General features: G+C 30.8%; 1 protein-coding gene across 1 annotated transcript; it reads left to right on the plus strand.

Moving 5' to 3' along the window:
* Positions 1-8,835: 8,835 nt before the first annotated feature.
* LOC114182717 (structural maintenance of chromosomes protein 4) lies at positions 8,836-22,653 on the plus strand. Its single transcript, XM_028069650.1, has 28 exons — positions 8,836-9,068; positions 9,560-9,649; positions 9,774-9,875; positions 11,685-11,861; positions 11,952-12,082; positions 12,538-12,616; positions 12,685-12,842; positions 12,935-13,010; positions 13,131-13,259; positions 13,343-13,487; positions 14,077-14,207; positions 15,561-15,713; positions 15,793-15,982; positions 16,865-16,998; positions 17,525-17,683; positions 18,026-18,334; positions 18,428-18,604; positions 18,761-18,844; positions 18,927-19,136; positions 19,280-19,369; positions 19,438-19,559; positions 19,637-19,792; positions 19,882-19,989; positions 20,064-20,124; positions 21,141-21,275; positions 21,511-21,598; positions 21,686-21,758; positions 22,273-22,653. The coding sequence occupies exons 1-28, from the start codon at positions 8,931-8,933 to the stop codon at positions 22,391-22,393; spliced, it is 3,726 nt and encodes a 1,241-aa protein (XP_027925451.1). The 5' UTR covers positions 8,836-8,930; the 3' UTR covers positions 22,394-22,653.
* Positions 22,654-24,438: the final 1,785 nt, after the last annotated feature.

Here is a 24,438-nt window from a genome sequence, read left to right on the forward strand (position 1 = left end):
CTACAAGCAATCATGTAGATTACCTTCACATCAGATGAGCAATTATTTTTTCTTTTTGGCATAACAATTTTTTCAATATCAAGTTTATAATATAATATATATATATATATATGTAAAGAAACAAAATCATAAATTTACTTTCTTTATGAATGGAAGACGGTGTAAATCCTTTAAATGATTTTTTATTTTCATGTTATCCTTGTATTTTACTAAAAAGGTTATAATCTTCAATTTTAGTGTATTGAAAAGACAACTTTCATTTTCACTTGTCACCTTCCTCTTGCCTTTCTCAATATTGTTTCCTTGTTTTATTCACTGCAATCACTTTCTGAAGAGTTGATTTGCTTAAATTATACATTGAAAGATTATATACGAGAGAAAAACTTAAAATATACTCACATATCAACTATAAATGATAAATGTACAATCAATACAGTATGACATAAAATTTAATGCATAAATACTAATTGAAATGTTTTTAATATATCTTTTATAATTAATTGGGTGAGATTATACAAATTATTTAAGTGGATAATTAGTTGGGTTGATTTGTCTTTTTCCTGGGCTTTCAACATCCTAGACTCGTTTAGTTTTTTAAGACATTACTCGTTCGGTCTTGCTATTTGCACTCCAACCTTTGCTATATACACTTCTCTTTTGTTTCTTTTATTAAAATAGCCTTTTTATTTTTATTTACCCCTTTGTATTCAAAATATTTTTATCTCCTTTTCACTATTTTACATATTACACATGCCACGTGTTACATTCACGCAGCAGACCCTGTGAAAATTTTCTAGTATCATGAAGATTTAATTCAAAACAAATTTGTTCTAGTCATTTAAATTAAAAAAAAAAATATATCATTTCCTTTTCATCCCCTGTTCCTGATTTAATACAAAAGATTTCTTAAAAAAAACTGTCAAAAATACATTTTTTGTTTTCATTACACTCCATGAAGTACTTTCAAAATATTATTATATATTTTATGTTTCAGAATGTATTTTCTAAAGTATTAAAAAATAAAACATGCTCTAAAAAGTACACATACTAAAATACATTTTTATTTTTCTAAACTCTTACAAAGTGTTTTTCAATTTTTTTATTTTAATACTTTAAATTGTACTTTATGAAATGTTAAGAATATAAATATGTTCCAGAAAAAAAAATGTTTCGAAAAAAATACTCTCTTGATGTTAATATGTATACAAGGTGTAGAGTTATATTCAATAGACTCAATCTACTATATATCTAAGAAAATGTTAATATAATGAAGTTACTGAATTGGCCATTCTAATTCATTGACATGTGTCTCAAATGAAGGATTTTTTCGTCTTTTCTCTCTTCTTTAAGATTTCCCGCTTCTTCTCCTTTAATGGCTGGTCAAATTTTTGAATGACCCACATTCAATGCTTGATTAAAATATTGATTAACGTGTAACAAATAGTTACTATTCTTTTTCTTCTCCGAGAAAAAAACTATTCCCATTCTTCTTCTTCCACAAAAATTTACAAAACCAGAAGAAAACCCTCAAGGTTGTCTTCTTCTTCTTCGTCTCCTGCTTTTGCCGTCATATCCAGTTGAAGGTAAGTTATAATAAACCAACTTTGTTTTTGAGTTCTCCTTCTCGATGTTCATAAAAGGGTTTTTTTACTTCTTCTCATAACTTATCCTTCTTCATCTTAATCTAAGTTTTTTGTTTCTGCTTCTTAATCAATTAACATCAGATTGAACTTTAGGTATTGTTTAATAGCTTGAGTTCTCCTTCTTCATAAGAGGTTCTTCTTCTACTTTTTTTTTTTAACTGAACTTTGTTTCTATTTCGTCTCTGCATGTCTCCTTCATCAAAGGGTATTTTTCTGCTTTTTATTCGGTGAAATATATCCAGACATCCTTGTTGTTCTTAGATCTTGTTGTTCTTCTTGTATTTTTTTAACTGAACTTTGTTACTATTTCGTCTTTGCAGGTCTCCTTCATCAAAGGATATCTTTCTACTTTTTATTCGGTGAAATATATCCATACATCCTCGTTGTTCTTAGATCTTGAGTCGACTTTCTTTTGGGTTTGAGGAGGTTTGTTGGGTATTTTTTTTTTTTTGCTAATGTTATTGTTGGGTTAGTTGGGTATATTTTTATGTATTTGTTCTATACTTAGGGGTTTGCTAAATTTTGTTGTAAAAAGCTTTGGTTTGTGTTTGCTATGGATTTCGTTGATGAATTATTTGTTTGCTTTGTATGATAGTTTAAAATATGCATTAGCTTTCAATCCTATTGACTTGAAGTTTGAGTTGAGTTTCTTTTAGGTCCGTGGAGATATAACCTCAAGACCCTATTATGAGATTTCTTGCAGTGATTATTGATTTTTTTTGGTGCCTTTTTTCCTTCTTTTGTGTTAACCCCAATCTTTAAGGTAGATTTTTCATAATCTTCATTTTGGAAAAAAGATTTTTTTGTAGCTTCGTATGTTTTAGATGTTATCTTTATATGTCATCTTATTTTGTTGGTTCTATTACTATGGAGTGGTACATTTAATATCTTTGTATACTTTTGTCGTGGTTTTTGTAAAAGATGAAGATGAGCATAACAGAGTGTCACTCATTGAAATTGTTTCTTGCTTTTGTAGATTATAGGATTTCAGACCCATATGACCAAATGGATTGAGGTATGTGGCTGCATCATAACAAAATCAAGTTATAGCAATTTCATATTTTAAGTCCTCCTTCACATCTTATTGTTTGCAATTAGGCTCATTGTTTGTTTGAAATTTTTAGGATGGATAGGTACAATGGCAAAAGCATTGATCATAGGGCTTCCCATAATTATCTGATAGGATGGCTAACAAGTTTGATAGCATAAAGGAGGTTGCTTTTTGTTCTCAAATAACTCAAGGTATCCAGAGTATGATATGTGCTTAATTTATTATTTAATTTTTTACTTTTATGAAGTGTGGTTGCTATGAACTTTCATATGAATTCATAGAAAATTGGGAACTTTGAGAACTGGATGAAAATCATGGAATATGATTGTAAAAATATCATCACAAAATATCAAATATCACCATGTAATTCTAAGTATCTAATCCTTTTTCATACGTTTTTCTACTCTAAACATAATACCAAATATCATGTATTAGTTTTAGATAACTATTTCATTTTGTTGTAGTAACCGACATTCATGTCATATATTTTAAATTGTAGCAAAGGTCACCCTCAACTCACCATTATGTTGATTGGTGGAAAGGCCGTTGAACTTCGAAGTTATATGGAAATGCCCAACCAAAAGTGAAGAGGATTCTTTTGTTGGTAACTATATTGCAAATTGTATATATTTATGTGTGTGGATGTCATTGCAGACAATGATATATTGATGTGCACACCCAGTTGTGGATAAATCCTAAAGAAGAATTTTTGCAATATGTTGATACTGGAGATCCAATAGATGTGACTTTTTGTGTAAAATAATTGAAGGTGTGGTAAGCCTAGCCTTTTGTTTTCCAAGTTTTTGTTTGACATAGGTAAGTTTAGCAAATGATATTAGAGATTAAGTCAATGATATCATGTTTTTTAAATTTTATCATGTTATCTCTCATAATTTGTGTTATTCTTTCTTTCTTCCATTCTACGATAAATTAGAGTATTAAAGTAGACTTGGTAGTTTAAATATTTGGAGCAGATAATTTTTTGTTAATCAAATTTCTCATTAGTTTTTTCATTGTGCAGCAAGTGCATACAAAAGCTTTAGTCCTTTGGAATAGCAACATGCACAAAGAGAAACAATTTTGTATGATAATGATGAAAGAGAAATTCAAAGAATTACAATGCAATAAATTACAATTCAAACATCTGGTTGAATTGTCATAGCAGATACAAAGTTTGGGGTGCTCAAACCAGACACTAGGAATATAGCCTTTTATTTGAATTTTAGACTTATTTGCATATTTGAAACCTTTTAATTTAAAGCAAATTGCTATCTTCATCTTTTGTTAGTCTTGATAGCTTGACTAATGTCTCAGGCCAACTGAAAGGAATCATGGACTACATCCTGAAGATTAGTTTGTTTGGCTTTTTAATGAGCATGCCAAATGTTGTTGTAGTTGTGTCACAAACTAATATAGTTGGTACGTTTTATCAAGATAGGCTGTGAGATGTAATATTGTCCAAAGTTTTATTAGCTTGTAATATATTTTGTAACCTTCTGATCTTATTACTATAATTAGTGATTGAAAATGACCGAAATCCAGAACAATGTGAAAATAAATTGTGTTTATATTTATTAGTATTATTATTATTATTATTATTATTAGTAGTAGTAGTAGTAGTAATAGTAGTAGTAGTAGTAGTAGTATTTATATATACATTTGTTTCTATTTAAAAAAATTTACATCAATTTCATATTTTATTTATTTTTGTACGGGACCATATTATATAATATATCTACATTTACAAATTTTAACATCAATCTTATGTTGTATTTATTTGATACAGGACCATATTACACAGTATACCTACATTTTACTTTAACAACGACCTTAACCTATGCATTTCATTTTAATGTAATATACATGTATTTGTATCTGCATGTGTTCCTGCTTCTATCTAAAAATGTTAACATCAATTTTATGTTATATTTATTTTGTACGAGACAATATTATATAATAAGCCTACATCTTACTTTAGCAACAATATGTGCATACGTATTTCATTTTAATCTAATATACATGTGTTTATATCTACATGTGTTTCTATTAAAAAATTTTAACATAAATTTCATGTTGTATTTATTTTATATGGGACCATGTTATACAATATGTTTACATTTTACTTTAACAATGACGCATGGATACACATTTTATTTTAATATAATATACATGTATCTACATGTGGTTTTATTTAAAAATTTTAACATCAATTTCATGTTGTATTATTTTATACGAGACAATATTACACAATATGTCTACATTTTAGTTTAACAACGACGTCTCGTGGATAAACATATTATTTTAATATAATATACATGTGTTTATATCTATATGTATTTCTATTTAAAAATTTTAACATCAATTTCATGTTATGTATATTTTGTACGGGACCATATTACATAATATGCCCACATTTTACTTTAGCAACAACATGTGCATATGCATTTCATTATAATGTAATATACATGTGTTTCTATTTTAAAATCTTAACATCAATTTCATGTTATATTTATTTTGTGCGGGACCATATTACATAATATGACTACATCCTACCTTTAGCAATGACCCATGCATACTCATCTCATTTTAATATAATATACATGTGTTTGTATGTACATGTGTTTTTACTTACAAATTTTAACACCAATTTCATGTTGTGTTATTTTATACAGGACAATATTACATAATAGATCTACATTTTACTTTAACAACAACCCGTGGATACATATTTTATTTTAATATAATATACATTTGTTTATATCTTTTTGTGTTTCTATTTAATAATTTTAATATCAATTTCATGTTATATATATTTTGTGTGAGGTCATATTATATCATATGTCTACATTTTACTTTAATAATGACTCATACATAGGCATTTCAATTTAATATAACATTCAAGTGTTTATATGTACATGTGTTTCTATTTAAACACATTTACATATAAACATCAAACACAAGTGTTTAAATACATGTAAATTAAATACAACATGAACATCAATTTCATGTTGTATTTAATTTATACGGGACCATATTACATAATATGCCTACATTTTACTTTAATGTTGACTCATGAATATGCATTTTATTTTAGTATAATATACATGTTTTTATTTATATCTACATGTGTTTATATTTAAATTTTTTTACATCAATTTCAGGTCGTATAGATTTTATACGGGACCATATAACACTATATTCCTATATTTTACTTTAATAACGATCCGTGCATATGCATTTCATTTTAATATAGCATACAAGTGTTTATATGTACACGTGTTTCTATTCAAAATATTTAAATCAATTTTATATTGTATTTATTTTATACGGGATTATATTACATAATATACTTACATTTTACTTTAACAACGACGTATGCACATGCCTTTTAGTTTGATTTAATAATAATAATAATATTATTATTATTAATACTATTATTATAAATTGTTATAATTAATTAAATCGATAATATATTTAAATAATAAAATTAATTATTATATGCAATAAAACCAATAATAATATTAATTCAAATAATTGATTTATGTAATAACAACAAAATTTTTGTTTTAAAAATTACAGAATATAAAAAAAAAACACGACCCATGGCACGGATCTCCTACCAGTTAGCATGTAAATTTTGCTAAGTTATAAGGCTTAGAAAATAAATATTTAAGAACATACTATTTGAGGTATTAGGTAGCCACTAATTAGAGTTTCTTTGTTGGTTCTTACAAAATCTGAGATTTTGAATGTGTTATATAGTATCTAAAAGTGCATGTGTAGTCTGTATTTGATATTGTTGTAATTTATTATATATGGACTAGCTTTTTTTTTCTCTCAATACTTACACAAATATTTTATATGGTTTATAATACTTCATATGTAAAAGGTTTTTTTTTTCATATTTGATTATGCATTGACCTATGGTAATCGTTTGGTTTGTGCTCTAAAGTCGGGATTATGTCCAACTAAAAATAATCTCAATTATAATAAGGTCATTTATACTCTCATCTATATACTTCAATGAGATTTGTAATTTGAGACTTTGTCATTAAATTTTGCACATATTATATTATATTATATTATATTATATATATATATATATATATATATATATATATATATAACTTTTTTATAAAAAAAATATAAGTTGAACATGTTAAAGAAAATTTAAAATCTTCACAATTACTTCTCTTATCATGAAATCCATGGATATTGAATGAAGAAAATAGATTAATGAGTGAGTCTGGAAACTTTACAGCAACCAAGAAAAAAAAAACATTTACACACACTAAATGTTTCGACATAATAGGAGTGTATGATGCATTTGATAGGAACAATTTATTCTTTATGTAACAACCTTATTATTATTGTCAAACTAAAACACAAATGAGTGTATAAGTATTATTATCTATTACAAATCATATATATATATATATATATATATATATATATATATATATATATATATATATATATATATTTAAAGCCACTTGCTACACGAGCTACCACTTGTGGTTCCACTCTACAAGTTATCACTCGTAGATCACACGTGCAAAACTATCATGTTATGAATCATCATCTGTAATGCCAAGTAGAGTTCTCTAATACGAACCACAATATGTATTCTCAACACAAGATTCGCAACATCACATGCCACTACCCATGATTGCCAATCAAGTGGAGTCAACCAATATGAGCCACAACTCACATGCTCGCACTAGATTTCAAATATCACCATGTCACAACCCGTGATTGCCACGTGTTTACCATCCATTCTGAGTTATAACTCATGAATGGGCCTCTGCAAGTTTCATACTCAAAGGTATCATCCCAAGTAGTGTAAACCACACACCATTTCCAAATGAATAACCCACGTTCTCTGCGCTACCGCCTGGCACAGCCTAAGCGTTGCTAGGTGAAATGGCATTGCAGACCGCCTGGCGGGCAACACACGCCGCTAGGCGCTACGTGCTCCAGAGGTCTTTGATTTTCTAGGTATCGGCTGGCGGAACCATCCTCACCGTCAGGCGCCACACGTTATAGTGGCCACTGCCCACATAGCTATCACTTGGCGAAATCATTCTCATTGTTAGGCGCTACGCGCTCCAGGGCCTCCCTCATTTGTAGCTCTCGCCTGACGATTCAATTCTCATCGCCAGGCGCTACACCAGTAAAACGAGGTTTACTAGTTTATCCACTACAGAACAAATTCTAGCCATGCAATCACCACAAACACATTGTACCGTGCCAAGTGACATACAAGTCATCCCTTATAGATTGAAGTTCACCCCATATAATAATTTGAATAGTTAGGTGGAGTAATTTGATTTATAAATATATTAAAAATTATTTTAATATGTATATATAAGTTGTAATTAAGCTTAATTACTAATTTGGTTTCAAATTTGAGAGGACAAAATTGAATCATTTTAAAAAATTAGGAGACTAAATTGAATAAAAAATTATAAATAGAGGGACTAAATTAAAAACAACCAATGTTAGTTTCACACATGACACACTCGTGATCTGCCACGTGACAATATTTTTTTTAAATAAAAAATAACAAATAAATAAAAAATTGTTAAATTGACACGTGTCACAATCATAAAGTGACACATGACAATTTATTTTTTTTTTAAATTCAAAAATTTAAAAAAAATAAAAAATTTCACAAAATAACACGTGACATATACGGAGACGGTGTTACCGTTAACTTAACGAACATGGACCAAATTGAATCTTTTTAAAGAATTAGAGGACTTAATTGAATCAAAAAATAATAAAGGACCAAAATGAACAAAACTAACAAATTAGGAAATCAAAATAATAATTAAGCCTAACATTTATAACAATCTAAATATTGTAATTTAGTTTAATAATAATTTGAATAAAAGAATAATATATTTAAACTAACAATAACAAAATAATTATCAAAATTAAATTATTATATTTATTAACTATTGAATATACTAATTTGATGAGAAAGTAAATGTCACAACTAAACTAATATATTTTCTATATATTAAGGGTAAAAAATATTATTTTTTATACAGGTAAGTGATTAATTTTATGAAATACCAAAAACTAATTTAACCCTATGGCAAGGCAATTGCGAATTCGAATTCCCGCCAATGCCCATTTCCTCTTTTCTTTGATTTTCAAAATACCAATATCCGCTCTCTCCCATCTCCAACTTCCAAACCTTTCACCTCCGAGTCGACTCGCCCGCGCCGATGGACCCGCACGCCGAGTCCGCGCCTCACTCAGCCACACGCCACCGCTCCGCGCGCCCTAGGCTCTTTATAAAGGAGATGATCATGCGCAACTTTAAGTCCTACGCCGGCGAGCAGCGCGTCGGTCCTTTTCACAAGGTTAGGGTTTCTCTTTCACTTCCCAGTCTTGCTTTTCTTCTTTTTCTTCTTCTCTTTCACTTTCAAACTTCGATTTTCTTCGAATTCACTTGCGATAATTTGATTGGTTCAATCTCACTTGCAAACTTTTGAATTGGCGTGTTTACATAATGTTTCTAAAGTTCAGGAGTTGTGGAATTGGAATGTTCTTTCTTACTCGAACTTCTTTTTAGTGATTTTGTGCGTTTTTCGATTTGCTCCGGTTTCACTTGCCAAATTTTTGAATTGCTTCGGTTTCACTTACGAACTTCAAATTTCTTTGGTTTCACATCCAAACTTTAGATTGCTTCGGTTTCTTGCGAACTTTGAATTGCACTAAGTTCACTTGTGAACTTTTGAGTTGCTTTGGTTTTACTAGAATACCTTGATCCGCTTTGGTATCACTCGCGAACTTTTGACCTTTTGAATTGCTTGGGTTCAATTTGCGAACTTTTGTATTTCTTCGATTTCAGAGTTTCTCTGCAGTGGTGGGACCTAACGGGAGCGGAAAAAGCAATGTCATCGACGCAATGCTTTTTGTGTTTGGGAAGCGAGCAAAGCAGGTGTGTTCAAAGATGTTCAAGAAACTCACAATTTTTGGAATTAGAATGTTATTTCTTTCCTACTCGATATGTTTAGTGTTGGTGTGCTTATTTTTTATTTGGAAACTGGTTTTGGTACTTGTAGATGCGGCTGAACAAAGTTTCGGAGCTGATACACAATTCTACTAATCACCAGAACTTGGATAGTGCGGGGGTTTCTGTTCATTTTCAAGAGATTATAGATTTGGTATTTTTCTACTTATTATTAACCTTGTTAGGCTTTAGATATATTTACAATCGTATTAATCGTAAAAGTGACATGTTTTTTAGCTCTGCAAATATGATATAATAGTATAGTATTTCTGAAATTTTGATATTTAACTGAGTTGAAAAGTGTGGTCTGATCTATGTAGCAGATCTCACCTAGTGGATAACGACTTTTGTTTTTCCTTTTCAACATGACATATTCTGTATAGCTCTCTGTCTTGCTTTCAATAATTGACTAATTGTGACTAAAAAGTGCCTCCTAGAACAGTTGAGAATATAGCTAGTTGATTTGATGTTTCTATTCTAAAACTACATAGCCGAGGATGTGTGTGGGCTTTTATTTATTTTTGTTTTGTTGATATGTTTATAACAATAAGAAGTAATTACAAAAATGTTATTTTTTTTTTAATATTTTGATTCCCGTTTTCAAGAATTTCTAAGTGAAATTGAAAATTAAAAACAAAAACAAACTATAGGAACCAACAATGACACCAAAGAGTTCCATATCCTGGCTATGTTTTTGATTGCTTTTTTCTATTTTTAACTTTCCTTTATTTCCCAGTTATGAACTTTTTTATGTAAGTTTATGTCTATGCCTCCGTGACTAAAGAGTTTTCAAACTTGTGGTTTTATTTTATGAAATGAGCCTATTAAGAAAGTGAAATTTAAGTTTAATTCAATTTGTCAAAATTGGTTAGGTAATATGAGTCAACTTAACTTGGTTTATTTTTTGATGAGTCAAAAGCTTTGTAACTTGACTCAATCTATCACGGATTAGTGGAGTTAGGTGGGTTAACTTACTTAAAGATTTTGTTTCTCCTATTTATGTTATATATTTTTTGTCTGTACAATCAAAGTGGATTGACTTGACTCTTCTTTATAACATGACAATCAAAGTGGATTGATTTGACTCTTTTTTATAACATGGCAATCAAAGTACTCGGATTTCATCAAACTACTATAAATAAAGTAGTTGAAAAATTACAGTGTCAACTTACAAAATTTGGCAGACAAAGAAATTAAACATTCAAACTATTTAAATATTATTGATCAATATTCTAGTATTTAAAAAAATCAAATTGTCAACCTACATAATAAGAATTAGTAAATAATTATAATTAAAAAATTATGAAAAATGTTAAAAAAATAATAAAGGATTGTTGTTGGTGGGTTTCATGTCAACCCACTTTCAACCTGTCTCGGACCTATTAAACCCGTGTGTTAAGTGAGTCGGGTTCAAATTGACCATCATTTAAAAGAAAAAAATTTCTTTTTAACCCAACTCATCACGAGTTTGAACCGGGTTGATGTAAATTCTTCAACTCACCCTCTCATGGGAAGGATTGGACATTTTGAGTCTGGGACTAGATGGTGACACAATGTCCAACAAACTTCACTAGGATATGTTTTCAATGACTCTAACACCATCTTAAGAAAATGGAATTTAAGTCTAACTCAATCTTATAAAATTTACTCGGTAAGGTGATACTATAGACCCTAAGATGGTATTAGAGTTATTTAAAGCAATCTAGTTTGTTAGGTCTAGTGTTACCCGCTATTGGGTTTCCTCCCGATCGCTCGGGGTGTCCAATCCTCAGTATGAAGAGGTCTTTTGAAGAGTTTCCATCGACTAAAGATAATGTCAAATTATGGTATATAAGTGAGGTATAAATATCATCTTGCAAGTTAGTTTTGTGAGATTGAGTTGAACTTGAATCTATTTCTTAATGTCATCTTACTTCTATATTTTCTTAACGAAAGTAAAAACTAAAAGTATCAATGGTTGCAGGAAGATGGAACATATGAGGCTGTTTCAGGAAGTGATTTTGTGATTACCAGGGTGGCTTTCCGGGACAACTCTTCTAAGTATTACATTAATGATCGCACAAGTAACTTTACAGAAGTTACCAAGAAACTAAAAGGGAAAGGTGTTGACCTTGACAATAACAGGTTTCTAATCCTTCAGGTCTGTTATTTGTTATATGGTGATTTTAAGATTTTCTGGAAATGTTCTATTCTCTCCACCTCTTTTGATGTTTGATCTGCTTCTTATCAGGGTGAAGTTGAGCAGATTTCACTTATGAAACCAAAAGCTCAAGGACCTCATGATGAAGGTTTTCTAGAATACTTGGAGGATATAATTGGAACCAACAAATATGTGGAAAAGATTGATGAATCACATAAACTGTTAGCACTCTTTCCATTAAGTCCTGGCGAAACAGGCCATGAAACTTTCTCAATCAACATTATGAAATCATTTATACTTGTTTGCAGTAGTGGTCTGATTTTTTTTTATTATTATTTTTTTTTTAATTTGAATAAGTATTTAGTACTTTCATTGAATTTTTTTCTGTTTCTAAAATAGCTTATAATACAGTATTAAGAAGGCTTTTGAAAAAACACAGCAGTTCTTCCCAGCTTTGATTATTTTATATTTGTTTAAGACTTTCTTAGAAAGTTTTGATATGGGTTGTTTAAGAAATTAGCCATCCAAATGCACTCTTATTTTAATATACCTTTTATTGTTCTTCCTATTTTCTTCTTTTATAGTATACATGTTTTTGAGCTCGTTGTTGTTGAAGTAATTGCTTTATTTCAATTTTGGAGTATCTAATTTTTGAAACAATGTTGTGATATTTTAGGTTAGAATCCCTGAATGAGAAAAGATCTGGGGTTGTGCAAATGGTTAAGCTAGCTGAGAAAGAAAGAGACGGCTTGGAGGTATGTAAATTTATGGGTTTGTGTAAGCATTTTATATTTGTCCAACACTTACCATTCTTTTGCTGCAGGATGTGAAGAATGAAGCAGAATCATACATGTTGAAGGAGTTGTCTCTGTTAAAATGGCACGAGAAAGCGACAAAGTTGGCCCTTGATGATACAAGTGGAAAAATGGATGAGTTAAAAGGGAATGTAGTCACTCTAGAAGAAAATCTCAAGGAAGAAAGGTAATTTGGATTACATAAGGTAATTTAATTGTTTCTTTATTGTTGAATTTGTATTCTTGTCTCATGAAGGTCTTCGTGATATCATATTCCAGGGATAAAATCCAAGAAAGTAAACAAACTCTTAAAGACCTTGAAAATAAGCACAACAACTATACAAAAAGACAAGAGGTTTGGATGACATGGGTTTTGTAATTGAATCAGTTTTCATAGTTATATTGCTGTGCATTTATTCTTAATAATAAGCTTTGAGGTGGTAATCTTTTCATTTTTAACTTCTTTCATTTTCAGGAGTTAGACAATGATATGAGGAAGTGCAAGGAAGAGTTCAAGGAGTTTGAAAGACAGGATGTTAAATTTCGGGAAGATTTTAAGCACGTAGGTCAGAAGATCAAAAAGCTAGAGGATAAAGTAGAAAAGGTAGAGGGAAGTCATAGTTCAATGCAATTGAAACTATGTGTTCACGAGACATCTAATTCTTTTTTTTCTACTTTGTCTGTCAGGATTCATCCAAAATCGAAGCCCTTATAAAAGAGGGCGAGGAATCAACTGATTTGATACCAAAACTTGAGGATAATATTCCAAAACTGCAAAAATTGTTGCTTGATGAGGAGAAGATCTTGGACGAAATCACAGAGATTTCCAAAGGTGGACTTTTATCATTTTTATTAATTTATTTACAATATATTGGAAAGTGCTTTTAATTAAATTTGCCTTGCTGAAGTGGTGATGGATCTCCAACTCCAATAACTATACTTTAGTCAAAACCTCTTTAAAACGTTTTTGATTCTTAAGCATACTTCCTTGCAAGTTACTACATTTATTTTCCATTCTATTTTAACGTTAAAAAGTTTATTTTAGTTAGGTTCCTTATTCTAATGCCTAACAGATAGTCATGGTGGTCTTCTGCCTCTTGAGATTACGAAACACCGTTAGAGTGAACACACATATTCTATTGACATATTTGAATAGATTTCAATATATGCTTTGCTATTTTTGTTGGAGTAAGCTGCATATAGTTATCTCGTGAGGTCTATATTATTTCTAGTTATTGTCTGGAATACATCATGCTGATTTTCGGTGTTTTTTGTGGTGGAGGCTGGTCTTCATATTTTATTTATAATATACCTCTGTACACAAAATGAACTGATATCCCATGTGGAATAGATGGTTTTTAGCTACTTTGTCGTATGTAATTTTTTTTTATCTTGTGTCCCTGCCATTGGTTGGTGAGCAGTTGAAACTGAGAAGTACCGCTCCGAGCTTGCTAAAGTTCGTTCTGAGCTTGAACCTTGGGAGAAAGATTTGATTGAGCACAAGGGAAAACTTGAAGTTGCATGTACAGAAAGTAAGCTTCTGAATGAAAAGGTGATAAGGACATCTCTTACGTTTTAAGTGCTATTGCTCCCAGTCTTAGCTTTAAAGACAGTAATTTATTCTTTGCTCTTAATCATTCGTATATATTTTTTGAAAAATCATTGTAAATCCGTATATGTTACAGTAATTACTTATGGTGATTGTAGAAGGAAACTCTCTAACGGGCTTTGCCTCTATCATTTCCTTACAATTTTCTGCGACCATATAATTTGAAGGGTCTTTGTGATTAGCTAAAAGGTGAAGGACTGGACAGAACAGTTATTGTTCTTAGTTTGATTTTGAAAGAGGTCATGGAACTACATGAAAAGGGATGAAGAACAGGACAAAAATAAAGAAATTTATTACGTAATAAACTAAAGATCAACATTTTTCTAATGGGCAATGTAGAAAACAATCCGAATGGTCTACCCACTTTGGTGTTCAATCACTATACTAACTCTTAGAAAGTTGATTAAAGTCCAATTGAATTTTATAAAATCAGCTTGCAAGGTAAAGTTTGCACTTATATAGTATAATTTGGTTATATCTCTAGTTGATACGAGACTTTCAATTCAACACACTCTCTTATGTTGAGGACTAGACATCTTAAATGTGAGTAACATGGACTCAATAAACTTCGCTAAAATAGACTCTAATGCCCTCTTGGAAAGTAGATTAAGGTCTAATTTAACCTCACAAAATTTACTTTTAGGATGAAGTTTGTATACATTTATATGTTGTAATTTTGCTATATTTTAAGTCAATATGAGATCTTTAATTGACCATCAACTAGCTTGTCAACTATACTTACTCCCCCAATCATTGCCATCACAGCAACACCATTGACCCTGGTACTACCTTCATGGTTGTTACTGTCTGTCACAGCTTTTGCAGTCACTACTATCATTGTTGTTACCATTGAGTAACACATGGGGTTTGATGTTCATTTCACATTTTTACCAGTTTTCTGGCATATCAAACACCATGTCACAAAATTATTTGTGTTGTCCATCAACTACCAATCAGCAGACTAAACAAAGAGTTGGATTGTGGTTTAGTTATTTCTAATGTGAACATAAGAAACTGAACATGGACGAAAATTGATTCTTTCTCCTCATATAAACTTTTTTTTTTTGTTTTCATCATGCTTGTGAACTTAACCAGTAGCTATTTCGATTTAAAAGCTTATGCTTCTCCTGCACTTTAAATAAAATGGCCCTTTGTGAACATGAATGCTCAGGATTTATGGATGGTGCATTTATTTATTTATATTGAATTTGAATTATGGTACATTTGTGGAGCCGAGTCCCTTTATGTTTTCTTGTTGTTGGATGTTTAATAGAAGACTATTACTTTAATTGGCAGCATGAAGGTGCTTCTCAAGCATTTAGAGATGCTCAAAAGCAGATGGAAAACATATCAGAAACAATTAAATCAAAAACTGCCAGCCTTTCTCAAATCAAGAGGGATATAGAAAAGAGCAAGCGTGATGCTTCAGAAGCTCACAAAATCGAAGAAGTTAGCAAATTTTCTTTCTTATTCTTAATTCTATGTTTCTTTTTTGAGGCTTGTGGTGACGTGGTTGCTCCTTTTAAAGGAATGTATCAAAGAACAAGATGAACTGATTCCTCTTGAGCAAAGTGCTAGACAGAAGGTTGCTGAATTGAAGTCTGTTCTAGATTCTGAAAAGAGTCAGGGATCAGTTCTAAAAGCAATCCTGAAAGCTAAGGAAACAAAACAAATAGAAGGAATTTATGGCCGCATGGGTGATTTAGGTGCTATTGATGGTGAGGTTCTCCAATAACACTTTTAGCTTCATCAAGTTCCATGCCTTCCAAATTATGACACTTGAATGCTGCAAAATTTTAGGAATGTGACTTCGGATGCTCTTGTTTGTATCTAAGATTAAATTTTATGTTCAAACTCAGCACAACAGAACATTCAAAAGAAAACCATATCTTATTCTACATGACGAAAATAAATAAGTTTGGTAGGCTTGGCTCAAAGCTTATGATTATGGAAGTTTTAAACTACTGGTTAAAGCCTAGGCTTGTGCTTCTGCCAATTCGTTATTTGGTTCTTGTTTGAGAGTAAGTAAACACATGAGGGGGACCAACCTCACATCTAAAACTTAAATACCTATTTCAAAAATCATACTTGAAAAGCGTGTGTAAATTAATAGAATATATTGATAATATACCTGTAATTAATATTCAACATTCCAAATGCAAATCCTAGAATCAGCATAAAACCTATTACTTGTCTCATGTTTTCAGAAGCATTCTTTCTAGTCATGGGAGAATGATTATATTTCTTGATGGTCTTGATCATAGCCATCAAGCAGAAGTTAATGAACTGCAAACTTAGTACTTCGTTAGTGTACAGTGGTCATTTATACATCATTGAAGAAGGGATATGTGATTTCTTCTGTGTTTTTTATTAATAGTTAAGACAATTCTGATCTTAATACGAAATTTTCCTTCATGGAAACAGGGATCTGTGATTTCTTCTGAGTATATTATTTGTTGGTAACATAATCCAAATTTTCTTAGAACACTGGTTTTGCTCTTAGATTGATATTACATTACATTAATACTTTTAAATTTATTTTTATCATGTGACACTGCTTTGTATGTAATTGGATTAACTTCTTATAAATTGTTTTGCAGCAAAATATGACGTTGCAATATCAACAGCATGTGCTGGACTTGATTATATTGTGGTGGAAACAACTAATGCAGCTCAAGCATGCGTTGAGCTGCTTCGTAGAGAGAATCTTGGTGTTGCTACTTTCATGATATTGGTATTTTTTTTATATTATTCAATTTGTTGTCTAAAAATGACTGTTTAATATTTCAAAAGGCATAAATTAAATTTCTTCACTTCACTTCTGGTTCCTTGTGTATGTATAATTACAACTGGGTTTATGCTCAAGCACGTTTATGTTATAATTTAAGGGCATGTTTGGTATTAGGGAATGTTTTCCATTTCTATATTTTTTTCACTAATAGTTACAAAAATTTGATAACATTTTCACTCTTTCTTGTTTTTAAACATTTGTACAAGAAATTGTGAAACCCTCTATTAAATTTCAACTAACAACCTGAATTTTTGGCATAGTTGGTCTTTAATTTTTAAATTACTTTAAGAACACAGTGCCAATATAATGCCCTTAATTCAATATCGTTTGTAAATGATTGTTAAGAGATATGTCACTTTTCTCTAACAATGATTGATGCTCTGTTTGGTTCTGTAATGCTTTTTATGTGCTGATAATACTTAAATCAGATATTCGATAAATGTAATTAAAACGCTTTTTCTTTATTCAGGAGAAGCAAGTTGATCTTCTTCCAACGATGAAAAGGAATGTAAGCACTCCAGATGGGGTTCCACGCCTTTTTGATTTAGTGAAAGTTCAAGATGAAAGAATGAAGCTTGCTTTCTATGCGGCACTAGGAAACACTGTGGTCGCTAAGGATCTTGACCAGGTCAGTTGCACTTTTGTCGGAGGATACTCCATTCTGATGTTAAATATTAAGGATTCGTTGTAAAATGGTATTTTTCAGATATGAAAATCATCATGTCCATGTTTAGAATTGTTTGATAAGCAAGTTTCTAGATATGGCTCTCTTTTGAACTTTCAATGTTTATAACATTATGCTTACTATCTGGTCTGTTTAAGAAACAAAGACACACTAATCGGATTATTAGGCTTAACTTATTTACCATTTGGTTGCAATATACAATTGTAGGTTTGTTGCATTTGTAATTGTTCTTGCCAGTGGTGTTAAACTGTTAAATAGTAACATTTTCTTACACCGTAAAATTAGGCTACACGTATAGCATATGGTGGAAATAATGAGTTTCGTCGGGTTGTCACCCTTGATGGTGCGCTCTTCGAAAAATCTGGAACAATGAGTGGTGGGGGTGGTAAGCCCCGTGGTGGGAAGATGGGGACATCTATTCGAGCTACAAGCGTTTCTGTAGAAAGTGTTGCAAATGCCGAGAAGGAATTGTTTGAGTTGACTGCTAAATTGAATGACATTCGCCAAAGAATTGTGGCTGCTGTGCAACGTTACCAGGCCTCAGAAAAAGCTGTTGCTGCTTTAGACATGGAGTTTGCTAAAAGTCAGAAGGAGGTAGTACACTATTTCTGAGCCTGAGAAAAGTAAATTGTAATTTTCTTAGACTTGTTGATGCAGGCATTGAGACTTTTTCCCCTTCCTCTACAGGTTGACAGTTTAAGTTCACAATTTAGTTATATTGAGAAACAACTTGATTCCCTTGAGGCAGCATCGATGCCACAGGAGGATGAGCTTAAAAGATTGGAAGAGCTGAAGAAAATTGTTTCTGCCGAAGAAAAGGAGATTAAAAGACTAACTGATGGATCTAAACAGTTGAAGGAAAAGGTTTGCTCGAAATTCATTCTTTTAATTCCTTTAGAAATTGAGGGTTGCCTGACAGGTCTTTCATTTATTTTTATTTCTAAAGGTGGATGAATGTTGAAAATAAAGGTTATATTTATATTTAACTTAGATAGTTTAATTAATGATTGAAAATTACAGGCTTTGGAGCTCCAGAGAAATTTAGAAAATGTTGGGGGTGAAAAATTAAAATCTCAGAAGTCAAAGGTCCAGAAAATTCAGACTGTAAGCATCTCTTATATCAAGAACCTTCAATTATATTTGATATTGGGGGTTGTTTATGTACTGATGATTCCCTTTTTACCAGGATATTGATAAGAATAGTTCAGAAATAAACCGCCTCAAGGTCCTAATAGAGACGGGACAAAAGATGGTGAAAAAATTGACTAAAGGAATTGAAGATTCAAAGAAGGAGAAAGATAGGCTTACTGAACAAAAGCAGAAGTTAACTGGAGTCTTTGCAGAAATAGAACAGAAAGCTTTTGCAGTTCAAGAGAATTATAAAAAGACCCAAGAGGTTATTAATAGCCTTGTTTTGGATTTTGTAAAATTTTTGCCTTAGTAAACGAAATACATTAGAAGTGTATAATGCAATGCACCTTTTGAAAGTTATGTATATTGGTTGGGTAGGATCATGGCTAATTAATTTTTACTGTGCAGATTATTGACAAACATATGATTGTCTTGGAGCAAGCAAAATCCGAGTACAACCAGATGAAAAAAAGGATGGATGAATTGCGTGCATCTGAGGTACTGGTTTGTTCATTTTTCACATTGCAACCAACTTGAAGTTTCTCATTACAGTCATTATTTTTCAGGTTGATGCTGACTTTAAATTAAAAGACATGAAGAAAGCATACAAGGAATTAGAAATGACGGGGAAAGGTTACAAGAAAAGACTAGATGAGTTGCAAACTGATATTCACAAACATCTCGAACAGTATGTTATTAGAGAACTGTTTTGGAATACATGGTTTATCATTCTGAAGTTCTTACAAGTTTGTAAATGGTATGCAGAATACATGCTGATTTAGTGGATCAAGAAAAGCTTGAGGCTACATTGACCGATGAACATCTTAATGGTGATTGTGACCTAAAAAAAGCCTGTGAAATGGTCGCTCTCTTTGAAGTACAACTGAAGGAGATGAATCCTAATCTTGATTCAATTTCAGAGTATGAGTTTTTCTAATTTGTTGCCCTGTTTATCTTTACTTTTTCCGATGTTGTATTAATGAAGATTCACAATTTCTTATGATTATCAGATATCGAAAGAAGGTATCTTTATACAATGGACGAGTTGAAGAACTTAATTCAGTCACTCAGGAGCGGGATGACATAAAGAAGCAGTATGATGAATGGAGAAAGAAGAGGTGTGCATGATATATATATATTGTTGAATTTATTTTATGCATTGCATTTACGTTAGTTGACTGTGTTATTGCAGATTGGACGAGTTTATGGAAGGATTTAATGCCATATCTTTAAAGTTGAAGGAAATGTATCAGGTTTGGAGTTTTATCTCTCTTTGAGTGCTCACTTTCGTTGCCTCAAACACGTGAAATTGTGCTCCTCCAGATTTGTTTGTGGATATTTTAACTCCTTATGGATTTTGTCACCTCTCTTAAGACCTTCAGACCAGCATGTTGGCAACTTGGTGTGACTATGATGACAAGTTATCTGTAAAATTTGCATTACTGGTTATAAAATGATGTTAAATTGAATCAACAATTTATTTTTTAAAATTTTAAGGGGTTAATCTTATGTAGAGTCTACTCATGTAAAATTTTAGTGGCATAAATTGATATAATGCTCTTAGTTATTTTGCTTAAGAGTGCGAATTTCAATATTGGCAGCAGCAATAAACATTTGCTCGAATCTAGTGGTAATGAAATGAGTTCACCACATAGTTGAAGAAAGACAGCTATTCTTAAAATGGATTCAACTTTGCCGTGTGAACTATCTATTTTTTATGTTGCCTTCTGAAGACATGCCACTTCTAAAATATACCGTCTATTACAGTCTCCATTTCCTAAAAACATTGTTAAGAATATCTCATAACAATGTTGTATCATTCTCAGGAACTTATTTCCTAGTAGTTACCATTCCTGTTGTGCCATTTTTACATGGTGTCTTGCATTGCATATTTTCTTTTTTTCTTCAATGCACAGTTTTTGTGATACTGACATAATTTTGCAAATTAGAATCGGAACTCATGGTTTGTGTAGCCCGTTAAAAGTTGTGATTTTGGTAAATGTCAAACGCTATATATATATATATATATATATATATATATATATATATATATTAGGAATAATAAAGGTAAACAATACTGATTTCTCTATTTCCTTAATATTGATAATGAGAACGAAAACAAAATTAAGGTGACATTTTTTAAAACTATTTTGAGGAGATGGAAAATGAAAACAAAAAAAATTGTCTCAGTCTGGTGTACCAAATTTAAAGCTGTTGTGTTTCCTAGACTTATGATTATGTCATCTGTAACCACTTTTATCATTTGCAGATGATTACTCTTGGAGGTGATGCAGAACTCGAGCTTGTTGATTCTTTGGATCCATTCTCTGAAGGTGTTGTGTTCAGTGTCAGACCACCAAAGAAAAGCTGGAAAAATATTGCAAATTTATCGGGTGGTGAAAAGGTTATCTCTGCTTCTTGTCTGCATTTTCCTTTTGTTTGGTCTCGATTGTTACATTCCAAAGCACTATTATCTACAAACTAGAATTCTATTTTCTGGGTTGAACCCGCATGAGAAATTGAGCATTATGCTGCTTGTGCATGATATCATTTTCTTAGGCATGCAGAAAATGTTAAAATGCGTTATGCACACCATGATCTTTTTTCCTTTCTATATACTTTTTCTATTTCTTTTACAGACTCTTAGCTCGTTGGCTCTTGTATTCGCACTTCATCATTACAAGCCTACCCCGCTTTATGTAATGGATGAGATTGATGCTGCCCTGGGTACTTACCATTAACTTCACACCTGAATTCTTTTATTGTAAATGCTATATGCAATGTATTAAACTCCTTTACTATATGGCTTGACAGACTTCAAGAATGTTTCTATCGTTGGGCATTATGTGAAAGACAGAACCAAAGATGCTCAATTCATAATCATTAGGTATGTCCTTTTACCCGGATTATCATTAAATTACATAAGATAAATAATAGTAATGAACTCATTTGAAAATACTTATTATGACCTACTTACATCTTTTGTCATAAATTGTGTAATTTAGTTTTTGAAATTCTAATGGTACCATTTATGCTTTCTAGATAATGTAACTGTGAATTTTTTAATCTTTTAAACACATCTCTCAACTCAAGAAAAAACTAAATGCGTAAATTATGATATCAAGAAACTTTGATGTAAATTGAAACTTGAGAACTAAAATTATACATATGCTTGACATAAATGGAACTGAGGGATTAAGATTAGACCATTGTTACATTTGAGGGATTAAAAGTTCAATGAAGTCATTTATTATCTATTGAAGATTTTTAAAACTAATTTCGTAAGTTTCAGTTGTGATTTTATAATTTTTAATAAATTAACTAGTAACAGTGTCTTTCTACTGCACATACTTTGTAATATTTCTAACACTTGTAATGGTATATGATTATACCTCCTGTAGTCTTAGGAACAACATGTTTGAATTGGCTGATCGACTTGTTGGGATATACAAAACTGATAATTGCACAAAGAGCATTACTATCAATCCGGGGAGTTTTGTGGTTTGTGAAAAGGCTGCTTGATGGAATTGTCAACGTTTTGTTGATGATAATTTGAAGAATGCTTCCATCATTATTAGTGTCTTGTCCCAGGTAGATCCTGCATGTAATCCTAATTGTTACTAATTTATTTGTCTTTTATGTTGTATATAAGTCATGGCGTGTCTGACTTTTTATGGTATCATAGATTAGGGGGAACGAAATGTATGTAATTAGGTTTTTCTTCTATACACTTGTATCTTTCTGTGACAGGAATAGTTTAAAAAGTTTATGATTTAGATTAATTTGTTTCAAAAAATGATTTTATATTTTAAACCAATTGTAAGAAAGAGTAACATTAGTTCAAAATTTGTTTGAAATTCATATTATCTTTGATTTAGTTTAATTATATACTATTAAGTATGATATTTAGGCCACGATGGTCAATGTTTATAATTAAATTAAGTTTTAATATCAACTCATTTGTTACTAAACTTGATGTTAGAATTGTATATATTTAAAGTGATGAAATTCATGATTTGTAATTCTAAATCAATATTCTTTAAAATAAGAAATATTATAAATAAAAATGTTGTTTCAATGTGCACCGTTCCTTTTTCTCTTTTCTTCTGTCATTGGTCCCAATAATGTACTCCCTTTAATTTTAGCTAATTGTGTTATAAACCAAAAAGCTGGTTTGTCTCAAACAATATACCTTAGACGTAGGAAACTGCGCCTATAAGAAAATGTAGATTCTGCAGGCGCAATAGATAAGTTAACAAGAACTATTTCCAAGTCCTAAGAAAATTAATTCAGAAGGAAACCTTTCGTATTTCTTTTCACAATATATGTAAAAATGGTTCGAATACGACACCACTTAATTATTACCTTGGTTTTTTGGTGTTGAAGGAAATATCAGTGTCATTCCCCACTAATTAACCAGACAACGTTTCAGAAATATCCACATAAATGCTCTACAGAAACCGATAGTTATCTCTGTCTCGGAAAAAGAGCACAAGAATGATCGAGTTAACATTAGAGCTGGGCAAAATAAACCAAACTGCACTGATCTACCAAAAACTGCACTGAACTAAAAAACAGTTCGTATAAATTGAACTGAAAAACAGTTCAGACGAACTAAACTGAACTGTTTTACTGAAAAAATAAACTGGACTGAACTGCATTGTACTGAACTGCACTATAATATAAACTGTACTGAACTGTTATAAACTGAACTGTTTTATGAACTGCACTATATCAGAACTGAACTGCACTATTTTTTAATTGAACTACACTATTTTTTACTGAACTGCACTATTCTTGAATTGAACTGCACTAATTTTTAACTTAACTACACTATTTTTGAACCGTTTTTGAATCGAATTGCACTGATTTTGAATAAACTTCATTATTTTTGAACCGAATTGTACTATTTTTGAACTGAATTGCGTTAATTTTGAACTGAATTGCACTATTTTTTAACTGAATTACATTATTTTGAACTGAATTGCACTAATTACATATGATTGTAATACGCAATAATAATATAAAGTTTATAATTTGAAAGTGCTTAGGAAATAAAACTTGAAATATGCCTCATACTTCAATACACCAAAATCAAAATATTTATACATCTTAATACATAGGTTCTCTAGTAAGTTCTCCCATAAACAACATCAAAATGTTAATACATCTTAATACATCTTCAATCATCTAAATTAATAAATTAATTGCACTTGAAGGTCCCACTTCATCTTGAGAAGTTATATCTACAAAAACAAAATATATATTTTAGGCTTTCATATAAAGTATCAACTAAAAAGTATATAAAGTTTTCATATAAACTAACCTTGCCCAAATTCATCAAGCTCTTTAGGATCCTCATTAAAAAGTATAGAGAAAGGTGTTCCTCTTATTAACTATAGTTCTTTTAGTATTAAGAAATGGAAAATATCATTTATGATAAAAGAATAAAAAAATAAGTTTCAAATAAAATAAAAATAATTAAACCATTTTAAAACATCCCAATCAAATAAAATATTTATTACTTAATACAGATAAAGTAATTATATATGTTATTCTAAATTGCA

The sequence above is a fragment of the Vigna unguiculata genome, chromosome 4, assembly GCF_004118075.2.
Source record: "Vigna unguiculata cultivar IT97K-499-35 chromosome 4, ASM411807v1, whole genome shotgun sequence".
Taxonomy (NCBI): domain Eukaryota; kingdom Viridiplantae; phylum Streptophyta; class Magnoliopsida; order Fabales; family Fabaceae; genus Vigna; species Vigna unguiculata.